The sequence below is a fragment of the Festucalex cinctus genome, chromosome 1, assembly GCF_051991245.1.
Source record: "Festucalex cinctus isolate MCC-2025b chromosome 1, RoL_Fcin_1.0, whole genome shotgun sequence".
Lineage (NCBI taxonomy): Eukaryota > Metazoa > Chordata > Actinopteri > Syngnathiformes > Syngnathidae > Festucalex > Festucalex cinctus.
In genome coordinates this window covers 9837813-9860911 of record NC_135411.1, presented here as the reverse complement: position 1 = coordinate 9860911, position 23099 = coordinate 9837813, and the positions used below count along the sequence as shown (strand labels likewise).

Genomic DNA, 23099 nt, shown 5'->3' with positions numbered 1-23099 from the left:
AAGACACAAGATGCTGCATCCAAAATCCTATATTAGCGTTGGAATTAATGGTATCGGCATGTTACTTGTGAGTAGTCACCGATACCGATACCACTGTTTTAATGCAGTATCGGCACCTCTGCCGATACCAGTATCGGTATCGGAACAACACTACAAATAACCATAGGCGAAAATCAGTGAAAAGCCTTTTTATCAGTTCATGGGAGGGCAAGTGAGGTGTGGTCCCATATCTTTGACGGTGTTCATATCCGGATTTTGTTTTGTATGTAAAACACTGGTTGGTCCTGGTTGGTCCGGGCTCTCCCTTAGAGATCGGGTGAGAAGCTCGCTCATCCGGGAGGGACTCGGAGTCGAGCCGCTTCTGCTCCGCGTTGAGAGGAGCCAGCTGAGGTGGCTCGGGCACCTGGTTCGGATGCCTCCTGGACGCCTCCCAGGGGAGGTGTTCCGGGCATGTCCCACCGGCGGGAGGCCCCGGGGATGACCCAGGACACGCTGGAGAGACTATGTCTCTCGGCTGGCCTGGGAACGCCTTGGAAGGAGCTGGTTGAAGTGGCTGGGGAAAGAGAAGTCTGGGTTTCCCTCCTAAAGCTGCTGCCCCCGCGACCCGACCTCGGATAAGCGGGCGAAGATGGATGGATGGCTGGAACACTGGTTGGATGTTTTTTGGGTGCGACTACGGCCGAGAGTGTTCATTCGTCCTCGCTATGAAGAGGTTGTTGATCGCCTGCTGCTTGTCCTCGTTAAAACGTTATCGCACCATTTGCTTCCAATGCCACTTTGTGACAGGAAACTGCTGGCTCGACCGGTGCCGAGCAGCATGTTGGGATTAAAACTTGTCGGACGGATCGCAGGGCGGCAGCCCGCGTCGCAGCTTTATGATGCGAGCGCCGTGGCCGCCTGAACGAGTTAATCATCCATTTCGCGGAGCATAATTTGCAGTCGCCTCGCTCCACATTGCTGATGTCGCTCCCTACACTTACAAGTCTTGTGGTATCAGTGTGTAGTATCACGGCAAGTGTCAAAACGAAGTACCAGTATCGCCCTCGTGCATCGCTAGTTACACGACAGTTTGATAAGATTCCGTTTCGTCATAAAATATGAATTATTCTAAAATGGCAGCTATGTCGCGAAATTAATGATGCAGTCTTCTGGGTCTGCTGGACAGTGATATAAATATTTCAGTCTTTCTTCACTACATTTGAACTCTTTTTCGTTTAATTCTCTCTGCCTCCCTCTGTCACAGCCAGACACTGTGAGGCGCTGACTTTGATTAATGGCGAGCCAAGCTCTGTATTAAAAGCCAGGGGCAGCAAGTTGGGCCAGATAAAAGTAGAGCACGGTCGCGATGGACGGGAGGGGGAGAGAGCAGAGCAGGACACAGTCACCAATCATTGTCAGCATCGATGTCCCCGGGTGACAGTGGGGGACACACTTGGAGGGGACGCCGGCGCGCCATTAGGCTGAAACTCAACCTCGTCCAGACGTGTTTTTTTTTTTTTTTCCACATAAGATACAAGGACAATGTCGTTAATTCTGAATCAGTTGAATTTGATGAAAATAAATACTATACTATCAGACACTGAGAGCCACTTCTCTCGGTATAATATGCACTCTACAATACAAATGTGGTCGTATTTCTTGAATGTATTAGAACCTCAAACATTAGCTGACATTATTTAACTATATCATCATGCAGAATCCTCACATATCCAATGTCACTACTTTTCAGGGAATCAAAATACAGCCATCTTGTTGAACAGACACAGAGCCTTTAAAACTTTAACAAACGCAAACAACTGTGGTTACATCATCTTTCGAAACCATTTCAGTGAAACAATAAATAAATAAATAAATAAATAAATAAATAAAAGAACTGATTCAGTGGTTGAGTGGTCATCTACCATCCATGAGGTTGTGGGTTCGATCCTCACCCGTGGTGACTAGGGATGCAACTAGTGTTTTCCGATACCGATACTGGTATCGGCAGAGGTGCCGATACTGCATTAAAACAGTGGTATCGGTATAGGTGACTACTCACCAGTAACATGCCGATACCATTAATTCCAACGCTAATATAGGATTTTGGATGCAGCATTATGTGTCCTCCTGGTGCACGATATTCACTGATACGTGACATGTTCACTGCATGCCGATCTAAGATATCCTATTGGCCCTTGAATGCCCTGAACCAATAGCAGGACAGCTTTTTCATGTTGAGGAAAAAAAACCTTAAGTATCGGTATGGTATCGGTATCGGCCGATACTGCAAAGGTGGGTATCGGTATCGGGGGCCAAAAAATGGTATCGGAACAACACTAGATGCAACGATATCCAAACATCACAATACGATATTATCACATTATGAAGCTCACAATACGATAATTATCACGATATATAAAAAGGTCACAATATTGTAACAATGAGCTCATACTAAAAAAACAAAAAAAACATGCATATAAATCACCGACAATCTCTAATAACACTTACAATTGAGGCATTTGCAGTGCAAGCACACATTGAGTTCCTCCACATCGGTTCACAAGCACATCTGACCATTAACATGGATTTTAAACATAGAAGGGCCAAAACATGCCTTGTGAAAATTAAACTGCACTAAAAAAAAAACTAGCCACCAGACGGTGCTGGAACTGCACAAATGGAAATCAACCTGACTTTTTAACAGATGTGCTTTTAATATCATGACATGACGATGATATATCGTGGCAGTTTTAATATCGTGATATTGCCGTTATCATTGCATCCCTAGTGGTGACTATGTTGAAGTGTCCTTGAGCAAGACACTGAACCCAGATTTGCTCCCAGTGGACCTGGCAGCAGCCGACCACTTGTGTGAGTGTGTGAATGGGTGAATGTGAGGTTTAAAAATTGCAAAGTGTTTTGGGGCACCATATGGTGTAGTTAAAAGTGCGATATAAAAAGCAGTCCATTTACCATGTCAAATTAGTCAGCAACTATTTTAATAATTGAGGAATCCTTTCAGCATATCAACAGTAATTGTTCACTGATTTCTGTCATCCTTGATGAAAGAAGATTGATTATCTTCTGTGTTTAATCAAAATAAGACATTTGCAAACATCTGTTTTTACTTTGGAAAACAATGACCGAACCGGTAACATAATACATCAATCCCCCTTTTTTTTAAAAAATCACTGTACGAATACGAAGTATGAAATAACCACCAATCACTGGTTAATAAACAGTAATCAGGGGGTAAAATGTTTTTTTTAATACACTTTAATGCAAAATTAAAATGCATCCAATTAGTCAATTGATCGATTGAAAAATATTCAATAGTGACAGTACTAATATTTCATCAAATTTATCATTTTAATCTATTTCCACTCGTGTGGGGGAAAAAAACAAAAAACAAACTGATTTTTGCCACAAACTCACAGGAAAATCGTAGCATTGTGATTGGGATGTTACCATAACAATCTAACGCTTTGTATCCCGACTTAGACAGCCAGAGAACATACTTGTATCTTTTTGGTGCTGAAAATAGAACAAACCATTCCGTTCAAGTCCAATAACTTGTCATATGGGCTACATTACAATAGAATCTACCCTGAGAGCCCGAAGTGGGCTATTATTCAAACGCAATTTGTTATTTAAAGAAGGCATCCTTTGAAAACAGTCCCCTGTTCAATTCTTGAGGTTTGGAAAAAAAAAAAAAAAAAAAAAGTTTACCAAGATGTGTGCTATAAACTGATTTCAGATCCACACCCCTTGAATTGTTCTACACGTTAGAACCACAATTCTAAATGTATTTAGCAGGGCGGCACGATGTCGACTGGTTAGCACATCCGCCTCCCAGTTCTGAGGACTCGGGTTCGAGTCCAGGCTCCGGCCTTCCTGGGTGGAGTTTGTATGTTCTCCCCGTGCCCGCGTGGGTCTTCTCCGGGTACTCCGGTCTCCTCCCACATTCCAAAGACATGCATGGCAGGTTAATTGGGTTCTCCGAATTGTTCCTACTGTGTGCTTGTGCATGTGGGTGGTTGTTCGTCTCTGTGTGCCCTGTGATTGGCTGGCAACCAATTCAGGGTGTCCCCTGCCTACTGCCCAGAGTCAGCTGAGATGGGCGCCAGCACCCCCAGCGACCCATGTGAGGAGCAAGCCGTTAAGAAAATGGATGGATGGATGGATGGATGGATGGACACATTAGCACGTAATTGTAAAGTGGAAGGAAAATGATACATCTGTACCCCCATCCCCTTAAAGCCTCCTACATAAAATCGTGCAATTTACACAAGTTCAAGAAGTGTATATATATATATATATATATATATATATATATATATATATATATATATATATATATATATATATATATATATATTAGGGATGGGCGAGTACCGATACCAGGTATCGGTATCGGGCCGATACCAGCCTTTTTTTCAAGTACTCGAGTACTCGTGACGCAGACGAGTACAAGCGAGCGATGGCAGAGGGGGAAGACGTTAAGTGGGTCCTCCTTGCCTGTAAGTGGCGCTAGCTTGCAGCAGTTTTTCACCAAAACTTCACCGGTTTGGAAATACTTCAAAATTGTGAATCTAAAAGAGCATTTTTGTGTCTTATTTTTAGCGTTAAGACTATTGAAGAGTGACTGTGCTGTTTTTTGTTTTTGTTTTGTCAAAATTAAAGGAAATATATTTGTTTAAAATTATCTTTTAGTGATTTTTTTTTTTATTTGTCAAAATGTACGACTGGTATCGGCAGTTGGTATCGGTGAGTACTGAGGGTCTGAGTATCGGTATCGGTCTGAAAAAAAAGTGGTATTGAACATCCCTAATATACATACATATATATGTATATATGTATATGTGTATATATATATATATATATATATATATATATATATATATATATATATATATATATATATATATATATATATATATATAATATGTGTCATTTTCCTTCCATGTTCACGCCATTTGGTGTATCATATGATGTTTATGTTTGTGGTTGTAACTTGACAGGATGTGGAAAAGTTCAAGGGGAAGCCAATCAAGGCTTACTTCTTCGCCTGATTAGCTTTTTTTTTTACTTATTTTTTTTTTTGGTAAGTGATCCAGAAAAATAAGACAAGAAGGGCGCAAAATGCATTCCCCAAAATTGACTTTCTGCTGCAAGAATTTCATGTGGATTGGACCCGTGTTGTGTCAGGAACAGCACGCGCCTGTGGCCAGTAATTGATAATGTGGCCCAGGGAGCCCAACCTCACCCTGCCTACTGGAGCATGAAGCAGCCTGAGAGAACTCAAGTGCTGCAAGGTGACGCTCAGTCTTCACACCCTCCGCCCAGGGCAGGATCGAGGTGAGAGCCAAGGGAGGCAGATGTCACGTAATCCCTCCCTACCAACCGGATAAATCCAACCCAAATATTTGTTTACATTTGCATTTTAACCTCATTATCAAGTAGGGGTGTGCTCAAAAAATCGATACGGCAATATATTGTTGCGGCCACGTATCGATACACAGGCGGCAGAATCGATATTGCTTGTTAACTTTAAATAGGCAGTCAACGTTTGCCTTTGCAGCTTGCATTGTACCTAAAAAATAAAAACCAGCAGCGTCTTTGAAGTTAATTGCCTTCAATTAATACTAAAAATAGCTCACCAGTGATTGGACACTGTGTCTTGCTAAGAAAAATGAAAGCAGAGGAAGAATATCAACATTTATTTACTTACAAACTTAACATGGCACCTTTCTTAATGTACCAATTTTCGTATATTTTGTTTAAAAACGAAATAAGAATGTGTTACATGAAAATATTGCTGTTTTTATTCCCCCAAATATTTCAAATAAGCACATTTTAGAGCTGTAATTTTAATACTTTTGATATTTTTGCTTATATCGGCTCATGCCTATTAATAAAGTTTCCCGGTGTGTCTGTGAAAGCTGCTCCTTGCTCTGCACACATTTTAGACCAGGCATGCCGCTAGGTGGTAAACCAGATGAGCTGCTAACAAAAATATTTTTGTCAGTCAGCATAACAAACATATCCTTTAGGTATACATATGACTGTTATTATAAAATGCTAAAAAATTAATGTAATATATCGAGATACGTATCGCATTGACGATGTGTATCACGATACGTAACGTATCGTGACCCCTGTATCGTGATACGTATCGTATCGTGAGGTTGGCGGCAATACCCAGCTCTATTATCAAGCACTCCAATCTAGAAATATTTACTTCAATTAAAGCCATAGAATAGGCCATGTAATTCTTATAAAACTTGGTTTGAAAGCAGATGCCGCATGAATCACAAGTTTATGTTTTCCTTTTACAGCACTCTTGAGGCCGTAGAATGACTCTGTGTGGGAGAATACGAGATGGGGAAAGATATCGAGCAACTACTCAGGAACTAGATAAAAACGGGACATTAAAGTGAGAGAGGATGCCATTTGCAGCCTTTTGAGTAGAGGACTTATTCAGAAAGATGGCAAGTTGAGGGCAGGTGGAGAAATGACGAGGCCTCGGCAGTGAGCGGGCCAACAGCCACATGAGTGATGGGCGTTAAATGTAGAGCACACGCTCATTTATTTATTTATTTATTTTCATGTCTGCAGATGGGGGTGGAGATTTCTAGTCTTTTTCTGCAAATGCCAACACATTTAACTCAATATGAGCCACTACAGTTTGATTTTAATCAACCGTACTTGTCTGTTTATAATTTGGTTTGCTGATGCGAAGGTTTGTTGCCATCTATTACTCTTTGAATTGCCATTTAGATTTGTGTCAAGTCATATTCACGATATTTGTGACGTAGGTGTCGGGATATTTTTAAATGTTAGGCCTCATTTAAATACATTTATATTATGGGTGTTAAAAAAAATCGATTCGGCGATATATCGCGATACTACATCGCGCGATTCTCGAATCGATTAAAAAAAAAAAAAACGATTTTTTTTTTTTTTTTTTTTTTTTTTTTAAGAGCTCAGAATTGTTCATTCGGTAGTCTTACCGATTCAACGTCTTATCATCATTGCCTTTTTTTTTTTTTTTTTTTTTTTGTGTGTGTGTGAGAATCGATTTTTAAACTTCCATTTTTAATGGAAAAATATTCAACAAAACGTCTGACTTCGGGTTAGGATTCACACCTTGAGCATGGAAGAATGTTATATGAACGGAACATTAAGCCTTAATATTTTATTTTAATGCTGTTCAAACATGAAACAGATTCCAACCTCTATAAGACTGAAATTTCAGATAAATAAATAATACATTTTCATATAAATCTTACACTTTACAAGCTTACTGATTAGTATTTTCTAAATTTGAATGAAAAAAAATCGCACGCTTCTGTAAAATTCTGTGCATATGTACTCATTCAAGAAAGAAAGAAAGAAAGAAAGAAAGAAAGAAAAAGAACGTAAGTACCGGTTCAAATGTGAAAAGGTGAAAAGTACCCATCCCTAGTCATCCCTAAAATGACCCTTACAGAGCTTCCCCGATTTGTTGACATCCTTTCATTGCGTTGGCTAACAATTTTCTGAATTTTTGCTTGCTTTTTACACGAAACATGTTTTACATATGCATAGAGCGTTCTCTGTGATAACAATTGTCACCTTTCACAATAGTTCACGATATATTCAAACCATTGTTTGATGTGATGTGATCGAGGTAACCTGTAATGTGTACATACTTGAAAAGTATTGATACCATACTGTCCATCCATCCATCCATTTTCTTGACCGCTTATTCCTCACGGGGGGTGCTGGAGCCTATCTCAGCTGGCTTTGGGCAGTAGGCGGGGTACACCCTGGACTGGTTGCCAACCAATCGCAGGATACCATACTGATGTCGTTATATACAAATTAAATCATATTGGTCCAAATGTTGATCCCTGGGGAACTCCACATATTGCTTTCATTAATGCTGAATTGACATCATTTAAGTGCACGTAATGTTTTTCTATTTGCAAAGTAGTCAGTTAGCCATAACAAACCCTTTTCCCGCTAATTCCAGTTTTCTTATCAATATATTTTGATCAATCGTATCATATTGTTGAACAAAAACACTGAACATCTCAAAAACTACAACCAATTTGGGAAAAAAAATGTCATTTTCGGATTTAGTGACATCAATACCCGAAAACTGTTAAAGCTTTGTTGTCACCAAAATATTTGTTGACGAGTTTTATCAGGAGTGAATAATATGAATGAATGAATGAACAAACAAACAATGCTTATCTCCAGCCCCCATCCCCCATTAACCCATTCACTGCCATTGATGTGTTTTTCCGTCAATGGCAGTGAATGAGTTAAGTCAATTCCGTTCCCATTGACGTGTATATCCGTCAATGGCAGTAAATGAGATAAGGTCATCTAAAGGGTTTTTAAAATGTTTTCCAAAATGATCTACCAACTGGTTTTCATTCTTAGATAGTTATATGTTTTACTTAAATTTCAGCCATACTGAGCAGCACGCCATTTTCCTTTCGAGAAACAGTGAGATTTTAGACAAATTGCTCCCCATAGGTCTATGAGACAAAGTCACATCTGTCTTATTCACGAGATGTTACGCTTATTTGCAACATTTTCCCCATTAATCTCCTTCACTATTTTGTGAAACATCACATTCTGTGATCTAGAAACGCAACGACAGCGATCCTCTCTTGGTAAGTCTGTGACATTTAAACGTGGCAACCCCGTCCTAAGTCACGTAGTAACACAACAAATAGATGCAAAACAAAACTTGTTATCAGCACCCTGGAAATACATTTTTCCTTCACAAGCAGAGGGTCGAGGTTATTTGAACTCCTGTGAGGATTCTGTCAGCGGTGACGAGGCAGCGCCGGATCTGTAAATGTCACACGTGTGAATGTCTGCCAAGAGATAAAGATGGGGTAATTCATTCAGCAATGGCATATGGCACTTGTTCTGGGTGAAAAAAAGGTCCATAAACTCTCAAGTGTTAGTCTTAACTTCCCCTGGGTTGAAGATGACGAGTCTTTCTGCAAGTACTTTTGGCAGTGTTTTATTGAACTAAACCTGAGCGCCAACAGTCCAAGTCAGACATATTTTCTACTTAAAGTTTTGGAAACAAACACACACGTACACGCACAATATGGATGATTGCCTCCTGTCCAATAACGCAGTCCCCAAGCGAAGGTCGGGGAGTGCATGGATGAAGAAGAGTTGACAGAGTAAAGGACAAGATTTTTGGAATGAAGAGAAAATTGCAGACTACCTGGGGTAATTGAGGCAGGCATCTGAAGTCATGTCGCCGAAGCAGAAAGTACACTTTGTAGCGTGACCAGAAATGCAATGCAACACAGGTGACACCATTATCGATGGGGTAAAGTTAACATCATCCATCCATATGCACATTTCCGGGGCCGGGTAATGGCTGGGCAACAAACGAAGCAGAAAAACCCAGACTTTCCGTCTTCCCAGCCACTTTGTCCAACTCTTCTGGGGGAATCCCAAGACGTTCCCAAGCCAGCTGCAAGACAGTCTTCACGGTGTCCTGGGTCTTCCTTGGGGCAGTTTACCAATGTGTTGTCCCCAGAACACCTCACCCTGAGGCATTCTGAACAAATGCCCGAACCACCTCATGTGGCTCCACTCAGCGGCTGTACTCTTAGTTCCTCGAGGGTGACCGAGCTTCTCATCCTATCTCTAAGAAAGAGTCCGGACACCCTGGAAAGAAAACTCATTTCGACTCAACAGTCGTGTTCTTTGTCTTTGGACTTTGCACCAACCCGCCTGTAGATTCTTCCCTCATTCGTGAACAAGACCCACAAGATACTTGAACTTGTGGCAGGATCTCATTCTTGACGAAGTGGGCACTCCACTCCAGCCTTTTTCGACTCAGGACCATGACCTCACATTTGCAGGTGCCGATTCTCATCCCAAGCACTTCAGACTTCAGCACCTCTGCAGTGAGTTGAAGAAAGCCGCTAGATGTTTTGCAGAAGGAGTATTCAATCAGTACTTCAAGTAAACTAGTGCTAAATATGAAAGGTCACGGAAAGACGTTCTGTGGAAGTCTGTCTGTCCCTCATGGTACAATCGACAATAATGTCATTGTCAAAATAGTTTCCAGAAGAGTATAGAAAAGCAGTACATTTAAGCCTACTGCCACAATGACAAGCCATTGTCATTTAACTCTTTGACCACCAAAAACGTTTAATGACGTTTGGTAAAATCATGATGTATGCCGCCATAAACGTTAAGTGACGTCAACTACATTTTTTTTTTTTTTGTGAATATATCAGTGGTCAGTGCAACGTCCAAGTGCAGCAGAGATCAATGAGTTGTGAAATCAAAAACACCCTCGAACTATGGCCAGCAGATGGCAGCGGTAGCTGCTCGGGCCCTAACTAGAGCTGCGAATTGCAATGAAACATGATGCAATCTGTTGTTTATGTAGCAAAAGAACACAATATTCTGTTTGCTTCGAAAAATGAGTTAAAATGCTCGAAATCCGCTGGCATCGGGGGGTTGTTTTTTTAATAACATGTGTCAGTAAAAGAGTTAAGATACTCCTCAAGATAAAGCCAATGTATCATTTTTTCTGAGAATTTGGTTTCTCTGACCACTGGCCGTCGCCATGCGAGACAACAAAGTGATCAGTTGGCCGCCTTGGTAGTTGGTATGTTCATTTGTGATATTATCGTGAGTTCGTTGTTCCATTTCTATCTCTGCTTTGCGGCTCAAATTAAATGGCTGGCATGCTGCCCTGAATGCGTAATCCAAACTCCTACATCGTGGCTGTGTGATTACTGGACAATTAAAGTCTACTGATTGCATCAGACAGTGTTTGCAAAGAGGTCTACAGTGCTTCCTGTTGATTATGATCATGTTGAGTTAAATTACCTTAAAGAGTCATATATCTTCCAGAGTTGGTTCATTTGGAGAACTCAACAAAAAAGTTCATACAAACTTTAAAGACTGTGTATGTCTGTGTGTTTTTTCTTACAGCTCCGTCCATTGTTCCCATCATGCATCAGATCAGCTCCACTATGAATAGCTTCACTTTGTCGTGGCCGCAACCAGAACAGCCAAATGGTATCATTCTGGACTATGAGCTACGTTACCATGAGAAGGTAAGATACTCGTTTTAACTGATTGAATGCATTTGCTTAGGATGAAAAAATGTGTAAGAGGCCCCACAGGCACTCACCTTCCCAAGTCCTGACATTTCAAGAGCTTTGGTGCCTTTTCATGTTGCAGTCTCTCTGGGTTGTTGACAATCTATCTTGCTGGTTTGCTCGCGACCGGTTCAAGGCGTAGAACTTCCCACCAACCTTCCATGGTGCTTTCTACTCTTTAGTCTTGATCAAAGATGGCAAATCCAGGTCCAGAAAGTAAAAACCCCGTTACAGACTGTTTACATGCAGTCAATATTCGGGTTAAGGTCAGAATTCCAGTTTCTGAAACATTCATGGTAACCCGTTTACAGACTACAGACTACCCGTTTACAGGTGGACAGACTAACTCTCGTTTACATGGTCATTCGTGTTCGATTGGAATATCTCGTTTGGATCGTGACGCAAGGACAACATTAGTGCTTTCAACTTTCTATGGTCAATAAAAGACTATATTTATGTCCTTCACCACACTACCATTAAATAAAATAGTCTGTTTCCTCCTCGATCCAGACTGTGGTCCTTTTGCTGCATCGTCATGTTTCTTTGGGTATTTCCGGTTTGTTACAAGCCAGAAGCACGGACTTGTATACTTGCATAGTAGGCGCAAACAGTGGCGTTTTAGCCGTACAGTCGCAAAATAACGTGAGAATGCCGTGGAGAAATCAATGTATTCAAACGATACTCCTTTGGGTCCTTTGGGGAGTGGGACGACGCTGTGCATACAAGTACAAAGACCAAGATTCCTTGCGAATTAAAATAAGCGATGAAGAAGGAAATTGAGAGCATACGCACAGTGAAAATCAATGCACCGTTCAACCGAGGTCTTCCGAATGTGTTTTTATGAGCAAGAATTCGGCTTGTGAAAGGGGTTTAACCCAGGGGTCTTATTTGGTTTTTTAAAAACCCGAATAAGAGTATATTCGGGTTATTGAGCGTGTTTACATTGCCTGCATGTAAACGTCGTCACTTTTTGGCTTTAGCCGCAGGTTCTTCTACTCAGTTGGCAAGTAAATGAGCTCCCGTGTGGCTGAAGACAAACTAGAGCAGGGTTTTAACTTTCTGGACCTGGATTTGCCTTCTCTGGTTATGATGGGGGGCCTTGTAAGGTATGGCAGACTTGAATCTCCCTTTAACTAAGCTTTTGTTGTCGCTGTTTAGTTATCGTCCGCCCCATGTCTTCTATCTCCATCCTGAATTCCATTTTTACACACAATGAACCCATATTCTTGGCGTCTCCCAGTTTGATAATGTTTTCATTGTGTTTGCTTCTTGGCTCCCCTCGGGGTCCCGCAGCAGATGAAGCAAATGTGTTGACCCGTGCTCTCGGTCGTCACCGCGCAGTGCAGCGACCTGCCCCCCGCTGTGAAAATGCATCGCATCTGAGGGGTGAATCGCATCGATCCGTCTGCTCCCACACAATGCGTCTGCTTTATTAAGTCGCCAGCCCAACCCTACGGAGCCGATGCCGCTCCAGTATTGACCTGTAGCCATTTTCCCAAGGCCTTGGATATAACGATAGCAAGAGATCAGAGGCTCGAGCTCCGTTTTCGGGCCCCTTGTTTGTCCTCCAAAAGCTGATCGATAGGCCGCGCCATGTTGGTCATGCACTTTTGCCGTTTATGGGATTTTGTGCGCCTTCCCTCATCCTTTGCTTACTGAATAATAGATTGAAATCCATACAGTATATAAATTATGTGAATTATTTATTTCTAGCTAATTTTAGTAAAGGTCCATGGATCAATAGCTGTAACTCAAATGTTTTATAGCTTTATTCCCAAGTTATTGCGAAGTCATCTAGTACAAACCTGTTAACGCCGTTCCCCTACCGTCTGCTTTGTTCATGAAACGGATTCCAATCGCAAAGGACTTGCGGAAGCTTATCTTCCAGACAGCTTAGTGTCATGTAAATAACAATTATACAGCCTCCTCTTAGTTCATGAATATCAATGCGAGCTAATCCTATTGATGTTTACGTAGCGCGTCCTCACGCAAATAGATGAGCGCAGCGCAATCGCAAATTAGGGAATCGCTAAGGACAGGATGACTAATTGCGCTGGGATAATTCAGGTAAGCACACTCCACCATATTGAAACCCCGTCCGATGATTTATGGGCAGTCTTGCGTAGAACTGCACTGCCGATACGAGTTGGACGCGTGTTTATTGTGTTCTTGCCGTGTTACAAGCAAGCCAGTTCACGGAGCTCGACAGCGCTTCTGGGAAAGTTCCATGCTGGCGTATATTGACGATGTGGCCTCTTACTGAGCGAAGGCGATGAGAGAGGGAAGACTTTTGTCATGTCTATAAAACACTCCCACGCACACTCCAGCAGCCCCCCCGAGTTAGTATTCTACTGGATAATGCAATCGTAAAATGGATATACCCTAATAAAAAAAAAATCCTTCTACACTATGCTTCTGTTTCAAGCATCTCTCCAATCTGAAAGCCGTTTTTTTTTTTTTTTTTTTTTTGTCCGCGATTGTCCCAGCATGCCTCGCGCAGTCAAGTAATCCTTAACCCTGCCAAAGTCATCTTGCTGCAAATTCCATCTGGCAGGAGGCGTTTGCTTTCAATTTGCATTGCCGACTTCTCTTGCGACCGCATGTCGACACACCTTTATTGTTGTCAATTTGGCTTATTTGGACAACAACCATGTCATTTTCCCACTACCTTGGAGATTGTTTTTTGTTTTTTTTGGGGAATTTGTTGAAAGATTGCGACGGGGTAATGGTGTGGAAGAAGCAAGGCCCCATGTTCTATTTAATTAATTTTATTGAAATGGTGTCTTTCTTTGACTGTGAGATCTCGAAGAAAACAAGTCGGCACTGCAAATGAAATGTGTTTAAAATTAAAGTACTGTATTAAATAGGGACACATTATTAGTAATGAATCCACTTGTCATGACTGGGTCATACCAGGGTTATGTTTGGGTCATGCAAGAGCATGACAGGGTTATGTTTGGGTCTTGCAAGGGTTATGCTTACTGTGACTAGGGTCAAGTAAGGGTTATGTTTACTGTCATGATTAGGGTCATGCAAGGATTATGTTTGGGTCATGACCGTGAAGTCAAGTGACTGTTTTGAACTGATGTAATTGGGATCTAGTTTCAACTGGTAATACGCTATGTAATGTCAGAAGCTATGTGATGTCAGGAATCTTTCATCTCTTTATCTGGCCAAGAGCCAATCAGATAATTCCTTGTCAGTCCTGTTACCCACATGTCTATTCACAACCAATCAGATCGTTTCACTGTCTATATAAACTGTCTGAGAAGTGTGTGTTTTTGTCGGATTATTACCTCTGTTCCTCTGTGCACCCCCACGGCCCAAGTTAGCTTAGCATCTCCTGACTCTTGATACACTCGTTGTTTCTCGTCTAGTCAAATTTGTCCTACGCCTCTCGATGTTATGCGAATAAAGAGTTAAAATATTATTTGTGTCTGCATGTTTGGGATCCAACCCCAGAACATAACACCAATGTAGACACAATCTATTTGACAATGGCTATTTGATTTAATTTTGTTTCACAAGAGTTCAGTTCAATTTCGATTTTTCCTGATTTGATTCACTTCAATCTAATTCGATATTGATTATGAAACATCAATTCTTCTTAGATATCAAGGACATGATAAAAACTCCACAAACATCCTAAATTAAATTTGCAGATATTTGTAGATTAGTAATTTATCCACTGTAGACAGAATGTATTTGACAATTTGTTGATATTTCACATATGAAGCTCATCATACTTAATTTAAAGACGTATTTGACAAAGAAATGATTAGGTCTGAGTATCAATTCTAATTTCCTCAATCGATTCAATTTCGATTCACAAGAGTTCAGTTCGATTTTCATTTTTTCCTGATTCGATTCACTTCAATCCGATATTGATTAATTACGGAACATCAATTATTCTTAAATATCAAGAACGTAATAATAACTCCAGAAACATTAAATCCTAAATGAAATTTGTAGATTAGTAATCAATGTGTTAATATTTCACATCCTAAGCTCATCATAATTAATTTAAAGAAAATGATCATAGTGGACATAGTGTGAAAAAAACAATACCCTCCATGTACAATTGAACTCTACGACATTCAAATGGTATCCATTTTGACTGTAAGATCGCTTGGAAAAAAAGCAGGCATTGCAAATACTTTGCATGCAAAATGAAAGTAAAAATACGCCTGAAGGCCACGTCACCTCCTCAAACCACCTGATGCAAGTTTAAAGCAAGTGGATGCTCAAATTAAAGGTTCGAGAGGCAAAAAAAAAAAAGTGGAATATTGTGCTTGTTCCTCCGTCATCCCAACAGCCATACTCTGATTTTGCTGAAAATTTGGGGAGGGTGGAAATAACACAGCATAGCAGAGGTCAGGCCCTCTATTAAAGCTGCAGCTGAACAGCAACTAGGGTGTGGGGGAGAGAGAGAGAGAGAGAGAGAAAATGTATGCTTTAAATTTGTTCATTCTTGATTACAGCAGCTTGATGTGACATTAAATAGCATCCCCCCCCCCCCCCCCCCCCACCTTATTTGGTATCAAGTTGTATGGACCTCCACAGCTCTGAAATTAATTTTAGCTTTTCATACAATTATCATTTCAAACGCACCAAACTAGCTTGCAGCGCTATAGAAGATGTCTCACTGACAACTTTTTAGTTTTTAGCTTGTTAGTTTCAGTATTAGTATTAGTATTTTAAGAAATGTGTATTACTTGTGCGCAGTATTTAAAAAACACCATGGGAGCAACGTCATCTTTTGGTGCTTTTCTATTGGCTGCTGCTAGATGACGTCACTTCTGTGAGACATACTTTCAAACTTCGTTATTCCAGTTTATATCAAAATAAATCTACTTTACATTACTTTACATTATTATCAACTCATTTATTGTGCAATAATCTAATTGTAACATGTATTTGTTACATGTTTTGATGCATTTTTATGCTTTATATGTCTGAATTTTGGGAGGCTTGGAACGGATTAGGGCATTTACATGGAAAATGCGTCTCTACTTAAGAACTTTCTTCCAGAACCAATTAATTTCGTAAGTAGAGGTACCACTGTACTTGGTATCTAATTCAATCTATCCCATAATATATTTCCTTGACCATTTTTGTTAACCAAGCCTAAGAAAAAATAAATAAATAAATAAATCATCTCAATCGTACAGTATACTTTCACCCCCCTCCCCATGTGTGAGTGTGTCGGTCTGTCCGCGCGTGTGAGCCTGTGAGGAGGACACATGGTACCCCACCATGCGCGTCTTTGCGCCAAGTGGCCATGCTGTCCATTTTGCGTGCTTGGCATTTTGGTAAAGCGCACACGCGCGCGCACGCACACACACTCCAAGTTAATTACAATGCCGTTCCAGGTTTGTGGACAATCGTTTCTTGCTTAAAAAAAAATAAAAAATAAATGCAAATAGCGGACAGGAGGAAGTGACTTCTTTGTTGCGCTCACATTTGGCTCGTAGAAAATCACCAAGTTAAAAAGTGTTGTAGCCAAGAAAAGTGCAACTATTGGATCGTCTCTGCCAAAAGATGACAATGGAGGCACAATAAGTCCAATGGATTCTCTCCAAATTTGACCACTGTTGATCCTTTTATGTGCTTCCAAGATGCCAGGTAGTAGATAATTACTTGTTCAACACTAGCTCACGCCTTTAGGCAGCCATTTTTATTTTTTATTTTGGCAGTTTGTCTAAAATATTTTTGGTAGGAGCACACAATTTTGTGCAATGTCGTGACTGCACGTTAGGCGTCGGGCTGCTCGATTTTGAAGAAAATATTCATCACAATTAATTTGGTAATAATTGAAATTACGATTAGGACATGTTTTGTTTGTTTTTTTTGGGGGGGGACAAAACAAGCAAAAATGTTTAAACATAAAAAATAATATTAAAATAAATTTATTTGAAACACTATAATTATGTAAGTTCCTCTTGGACCAAACAAGATTTATTAAATGTGTCATTTTAAAATTAAAAAAAGGTGCATATATATATATATATATATATATATATATGTATGTGTGTGTGTGTGTGTGTAAATTTAAGCAACTCAAAATTAGTATTAATTAGTGTTTATTTCTTCAACAAAAACTAAACAAAAATATTTTCGTCAATGCACATTTTTCACTGCGCTAAAACTAGACTAGACTAAAACCTTCATTAATAAACAATCATTTGGACCAAGTCACAATGCATTTTCGTCGACTAATGAAGATGAGGCGAAAATGTGCTTCACTTAATAAAAACTGGACTAAAATCTATGAACATTTTAGTTCATGAACAAAAATGAGATGAAAATTTGTTTTAAAAAAAAATGCTCGATTTATAGTCAACTAAAAATAGACTAAATAAAAATGGCATGGGGTGGACTAACTATGATTAAAAACTAGCAAGTGTGATTGAAACTGAGGTGAAATTTAAAAATGCTGGATAAAATTAACACGTGTTAATAATATTTTATTTTTATTTTATTTTTTTACGATTATAAAGATTTTGTAATTGTTATAATGTTATAATTGAAATTGTAATGGAATTTTGATAAAATTTTATTTAGTCTATTTTTGGTTGACCATAAATCGAGTATTTTAGTCTTTATTTTTGTCCAAGAAAATTGTATTCGTCGAGTTTTGGTCAACAAAAACTGTCAACGTTTTAGTCTAATTTTAGTCAGGACAATCATTATACCCGTGTAACGTATTTTTTTGTCAGCAGATATGTTGAACATTTCGGATCTAAAACTATTTCACATACTATTTTCTCTAATATTTTGGATTAAAAAAACAACTGCACACACAATTAAAGTACATGCATTTATTTATTTCTTGATTCACTCGCCTACTTCTTAGTAAATTTACTGATGTAAAATTTATTTACTTGTAAAAAAAAAAAAAAAAAAAAAAAAATTGTAGTCGAGTTGAGCCCTATGTTAGGGTGTGGTCCTTCCAATTCTTATTGGTCAGCATCAGTAAGGCCCGCCTCATGGATGCAACTTCTTGGCTATCACCCGTTACCTTCTGCCGAATACCACCTTCTTTTTTTTTTTTTTTCTTTTACGCATGTGTGTGTGCGTTTGTGTGTAATCCCCATTTGACTGGCAGCATGAAAGAGCCCTTCCAAGCTGGTCCGCCCACAAGGGATGCTCCCCCATTGGATGTTTGCCATCTGCCGGGTCACCTGCCTTCCTCCCAAAACTCAACAGATGGAGCCGTTCGCGCTTCAGAGAGCTGCGGAGTTTGGGAGCGAGCTAATCACGACCTCACCGAGTGGTCTATTTGCACTCAGCCGTGGCCCAAGGACCTCTCCGCTCACGGGGGATGTTGTCCGCTTTGCGAGTTGGTGTGCTTTTTTGCAGGTCCTCAGCTGCTTGAAACCCAAAGATTATACATTATGTATCCGGCTCAATGGCGGGCTAACACATGATGGACAAAAACTCGAAAACAGGGGTGTCAAACATAAGGTCCGCGGGCCGGATCAGGCCCGCAAAGGGGTTTAATCCGGCCCGTGAGATGAATTTGTAAAGTAAAAAAAAGAAATAAAAAAAATTGTAATGTCGAACGGATTACCGTATTTTCCACACTATAAGGCGCACCTTCAATGAATGACATTTTAAAACTTTTTCCATATATAATGCGCTACAGTAGAGGCTAGGGTTACATTATGCATCCATTAGATGGTGCTGCGCTAAAGGGAATGTGTCGTGCGGTCGCAAGTGCTGCCAAGTCAACGACAGGGGCAGAAGACGAGGATATACGAGGCATGTACCTCTCCTACTTAAATTTTACAAGAAATTATCGTAACCATTGTGGGGGCTTTCGCCTCGACAAAACTGAAACATACAGCTAACGTTTGGTTAGCTAGCAGTTAGCATTCACGCATGTAGCATGTAAACACGGACTTTTTGGAAGTCCGTGCGTGTAAAAAGAATCCCACAAATAATGAATAACTTAAGTCATTTCAATCACAACTAAGTCTAGCCCATATCATTGTCCAGGCTGAAACTGATAGTTAAATCTTACCTGATATGAAGTAGGAGTGTGACGATATATCGACATCGTGATAAATTGTGATACGCTGTCTCCCGATGGATTATCGATACGCCTGCGCAAGTATTGCGATATTTGTAGTTAATATTCAGCCACTATAACAGCTCCATTGTTCCTGACTTATCAAGCAATTACTTGGCGGGCCACTAGGGGGAGCACCTCATAAGAGTGGCAGGGAAATGGATGGAAGTCTTCAGGCAAAGAAGACTCATGAGCTTAGTTTATATATATATATATATGTATGTTTATATTTATATATTATATTTATATATTTTATTATTATTATTATTATTATTATTATTATTATACTATGATTAGTTTTAAATTTTTTATTATCTATTTATTGATTATTTCTTTTTATTATTTATTGATTTATTTATTTTTACAATTTATTTGAATATTGTTTATTTTATTTTTTTTTATTATTATTTTTATTCTTATTTTTTTATGATTACTTTTATCGTAGATTATCGTGGATTTTAAGACCTGAGCAATATATCGATAATCGCGGTATCGTCATATCATGAGATAATCGTTATCGTGAGCCTTATATCGCATATCGTATCGTATCGTGAGGTACCCACAGGTCCCCCCCCCCCCCTAATATGAAGTGTGCGTTGCAAACACGAGCATTGTTGAACACAGCCGTCTGCGATTACTCTTGACTGGCAGAGGCTGGGATGCGATAGAATTTCAAGTTTTTGTTTGTCCAGAGTTCTGGCAACCAAAAACACAACAAGACGACATTTTCTACAGACAACCAGCGTTGTTTACTTCTAGCTGCACTTCGTTGCCTCCGGCGGTTGTTTTTGCCTCCAGTAAACACCGTGACGTCATCGTGACGTAGGCCATGAAAGGGTCTATAAGACACAGTCCAGTTTAGAAGATTATGAAACCGAATTTTCACAGCTTTTTAGACACATCCAAGCGACCCCCCCCTGTAGATCCTTTGAACAGTATGTCTTCATCAAGCATTCAGCAGCCTCGGGTGCAATGTGGTGCGCTCTTACTTTCGGGCTGTCATCTTCACTTTTTGAAGTGGGATGGTGACAGCCTAAAGTAATTACTGATGGCCCACAGCATATTAGCACCTAACCCAAGACAAACTACTGACATGCACCACCTCTAGTGCAAATTACGCATACTGTTACAACATGCAGTAAGCAGTCGTTCACTTAAAAAATATTATTTTAGATGAGATGGACAACAATAAATTTTATTGATTGATTCGGATGTCAAATGAGTCATAAGTATTATTATGTTTTCCACTCTGGAGCCCGGTTTCAAAAGTGATCGGTTTCAAGCTCCGAAACCGAGCCGCTTGTGTGGACGAACTGCCCAAACGGTAAGAAACTTGTGTGGTTACACTCAAAAGGGCTTTCGTGTGAACGGGGCCAAAGTATAGCAAAGAGGACGGAGACTGTGGATGGGCACGTGAGGATAATGGGAAACAGGTGGACACAGTCAGGAATCTGTGTTGACACTTACGCCACATGAGGAAGGGCATAAGTGACATGAAACAAAAGCAGAGTCAGGATCTTCAAAATAAAACAGGAAATGACTAGACAATAAAACCTGACAACCTCATCGCGGTGTGACAGAATGTTGACGTTGGAATGGTTTTAATCGGTCACGATACATCGTAACCGGAGGTGAATATGTAACTCAGGGGTGCCCAAACGTTTTCCTCTGAGGGCCACATACAGAAAAATAGAAAGCTCCAAGGGCCACTTTGATTTATTTATTTTTTTAAGTTATTTATTAACACATTCATTGCCAGACCAGCAAAAAAATGCATCATTTGACGTCTTTTTCCGTCAATGTCAGTGAATGAGTTGAACATGGTAAAAATCAATAAAGCAATTATAAATGGTTGATATAGTATACAGTTACTTGTTGATAACTGCTAATAGTCACAAGGCAAATAGTGACCCCTGTGTGCCACTATAATAGATACGACTCTCCACTGAGCAGCAGCTGAATCCCAATTTGACGTTCTGAACCACAAGAACAATCAGTCGTCAACTGACCACCCTTAAGAACCGTTAATTTAATGTGATGTTTTCACAAATTGGACCTCAACACTAAGCAACAAGTGGATGAAACTATTTTTATTTCTGAAGCTGAATTATTAAATGTGTGTCTTTGCATAGCTAGAAATGTTTAATCCACCCTCTTTTTTTATTTTTTATTTTTTTATTTTTTTTTATTTATTTATTTTTTTTTAAACAGCATTGAAAAATTCTTTTTCGTATTTGCCGCGCGCCGCAAAAAAATGGGATGGCGGGCCGCAAATGGCCCCCGGGCCGTAGTTTGGACAGTGCTGATGGAACTATTTGGAATTTGGGGCTTGAATGATCTGCACATGTTGAGGTAGGAGTAAAAAATGTAGAACAAGGCCAACCAAACTACGGCCCGGGGGCCATTTGCGGCCCGCCGTCCATTTTTTAGTGGCCCGCGACATATGCTAAAAATGGCATTTGACTCAGTTCAAATAAAATAAAAACAAAAATGTTTGGTGATGGTCAAAGTCAGAATATATCTGTGTTGAAAAACACATGCGCTATTCAAGGTTATTTTAGTTAACTAAAACTACCGAAATAACTAAAGCTAAAATTCAAAAAACAATTTCGTTAACAAAATAAAATAAAAACGAAAATGCTTTTTAAGAAACTAAAACAACGGTAACTGAAATTACATTTTATGTTTACAAAACTAACTAAAACTATAATCATAACAAAAATGTACTTCGTTTTAGTCTTTGTATTTACTTGTAAAAACAAACAAACAAACAAACAAACAAACGTATACAGCAATGCCTGTTCTTAAAGCGCTTTATAAATAAAGTTGAGAAAAAAAATAAAAATAAAAATAAAAAATAAATTTGAGTTGAGTTGAGTTTGGTGTGATTTTTTTTTTAGGAGATTTATTTTGATATCAACCGGAATAATAACGTTTGAAATTATGTCACACAGAAGTGACGTCATCTAGCAGCAGCCAATAGAAAACCACCTTCAGATGACATCACTCATGGTGTTTTTTTAAATATTGCGCACAAGTAATACACATTTTAAAAAACAAAACAAAAAAAACTAATGCTAATACTGAAACTAACTAAAACTAAGCATTTATTAAAGAAATAAAACTAATAAAAATTAACAGAACCACCCTGAAAACTAATAAAAACTAACTAAAATGGAAAATTTCCAAAACTATAACAACCCTACTGCCATATTACAAATAAATTGGTTTATATACTGTAGTATTTTTCTAAATATGCAAAAGCACAAATAAATTATTTGTACAATTTTTAGGACTAAACACAATTTCTCTTCATAACATTATGTGGCCCTTGCGTCCTTCTGACTTTCTGATTGTGGCCCTCAAATGAAACCCCTGATGGAGAATATGTCCTAATATGGGAATTTCTGGGGGAATTGTGTTTTTTTTTTTTTTTTTTTCTCCATGATTTTTGTTTGCTGTAAATCCCCTTGATTGCAAGCTATATGTTAGCCAGTAGGGTTCCTTGGCTGATGAAGCAGAGCATTGTATTCAAAACTGTGGGCATAAATGCTTCCCACTCCACTTGGGTAAACAATGCAGGAGCATATTGCGGCAATTAAAGTGTCTTCTAAAGCACATCTGAAGAGACAAATGAGCAAAGCTGCTCTGTAAAAGTGTTAATGCTGTGACACTATACCATTTGTTTGTGTTACTATAGGAATGCAGAAAGCACTTTTTTTTTTTTTTAAGTTCTATAGCAGGGATGTCCAAACTTTTTCATTTGAGGGCCACATACAGAAAATCAGAAGGATGCAAGGGCCATATAATGTTACGAAGAGAAATTGTGTTTAGTCCTAAAATTTGTTCAAATAATTTATTTGTGCTTTTGCATATTTAGAAAAATGCTACAGTATATA

General features: G+C 39.4%; 1 protein-coding gene across 2 annotated transcripts in view; it reads left to right on the top strand.

The window, feature by feature from the left end:
- Positions 1-23099, top strand: part of ephb1 (EPH receptor B1) — a 298219-nt gene that overhangs the window by 213015 nt on the left and 62105 nt on the right. For both annotated transcript variants that reach the window (XM_077515222.1, XM_077515216.1), the window contains exon 6: positions 10957-11081. In XM_077515222.1, coding sequence (XP_077371348.1) covers positions 10957-11081 — 125 coding nt within the window. The remainder of the gene's footprint in view (positions 1-10956; positions 11082-23099) is intronic.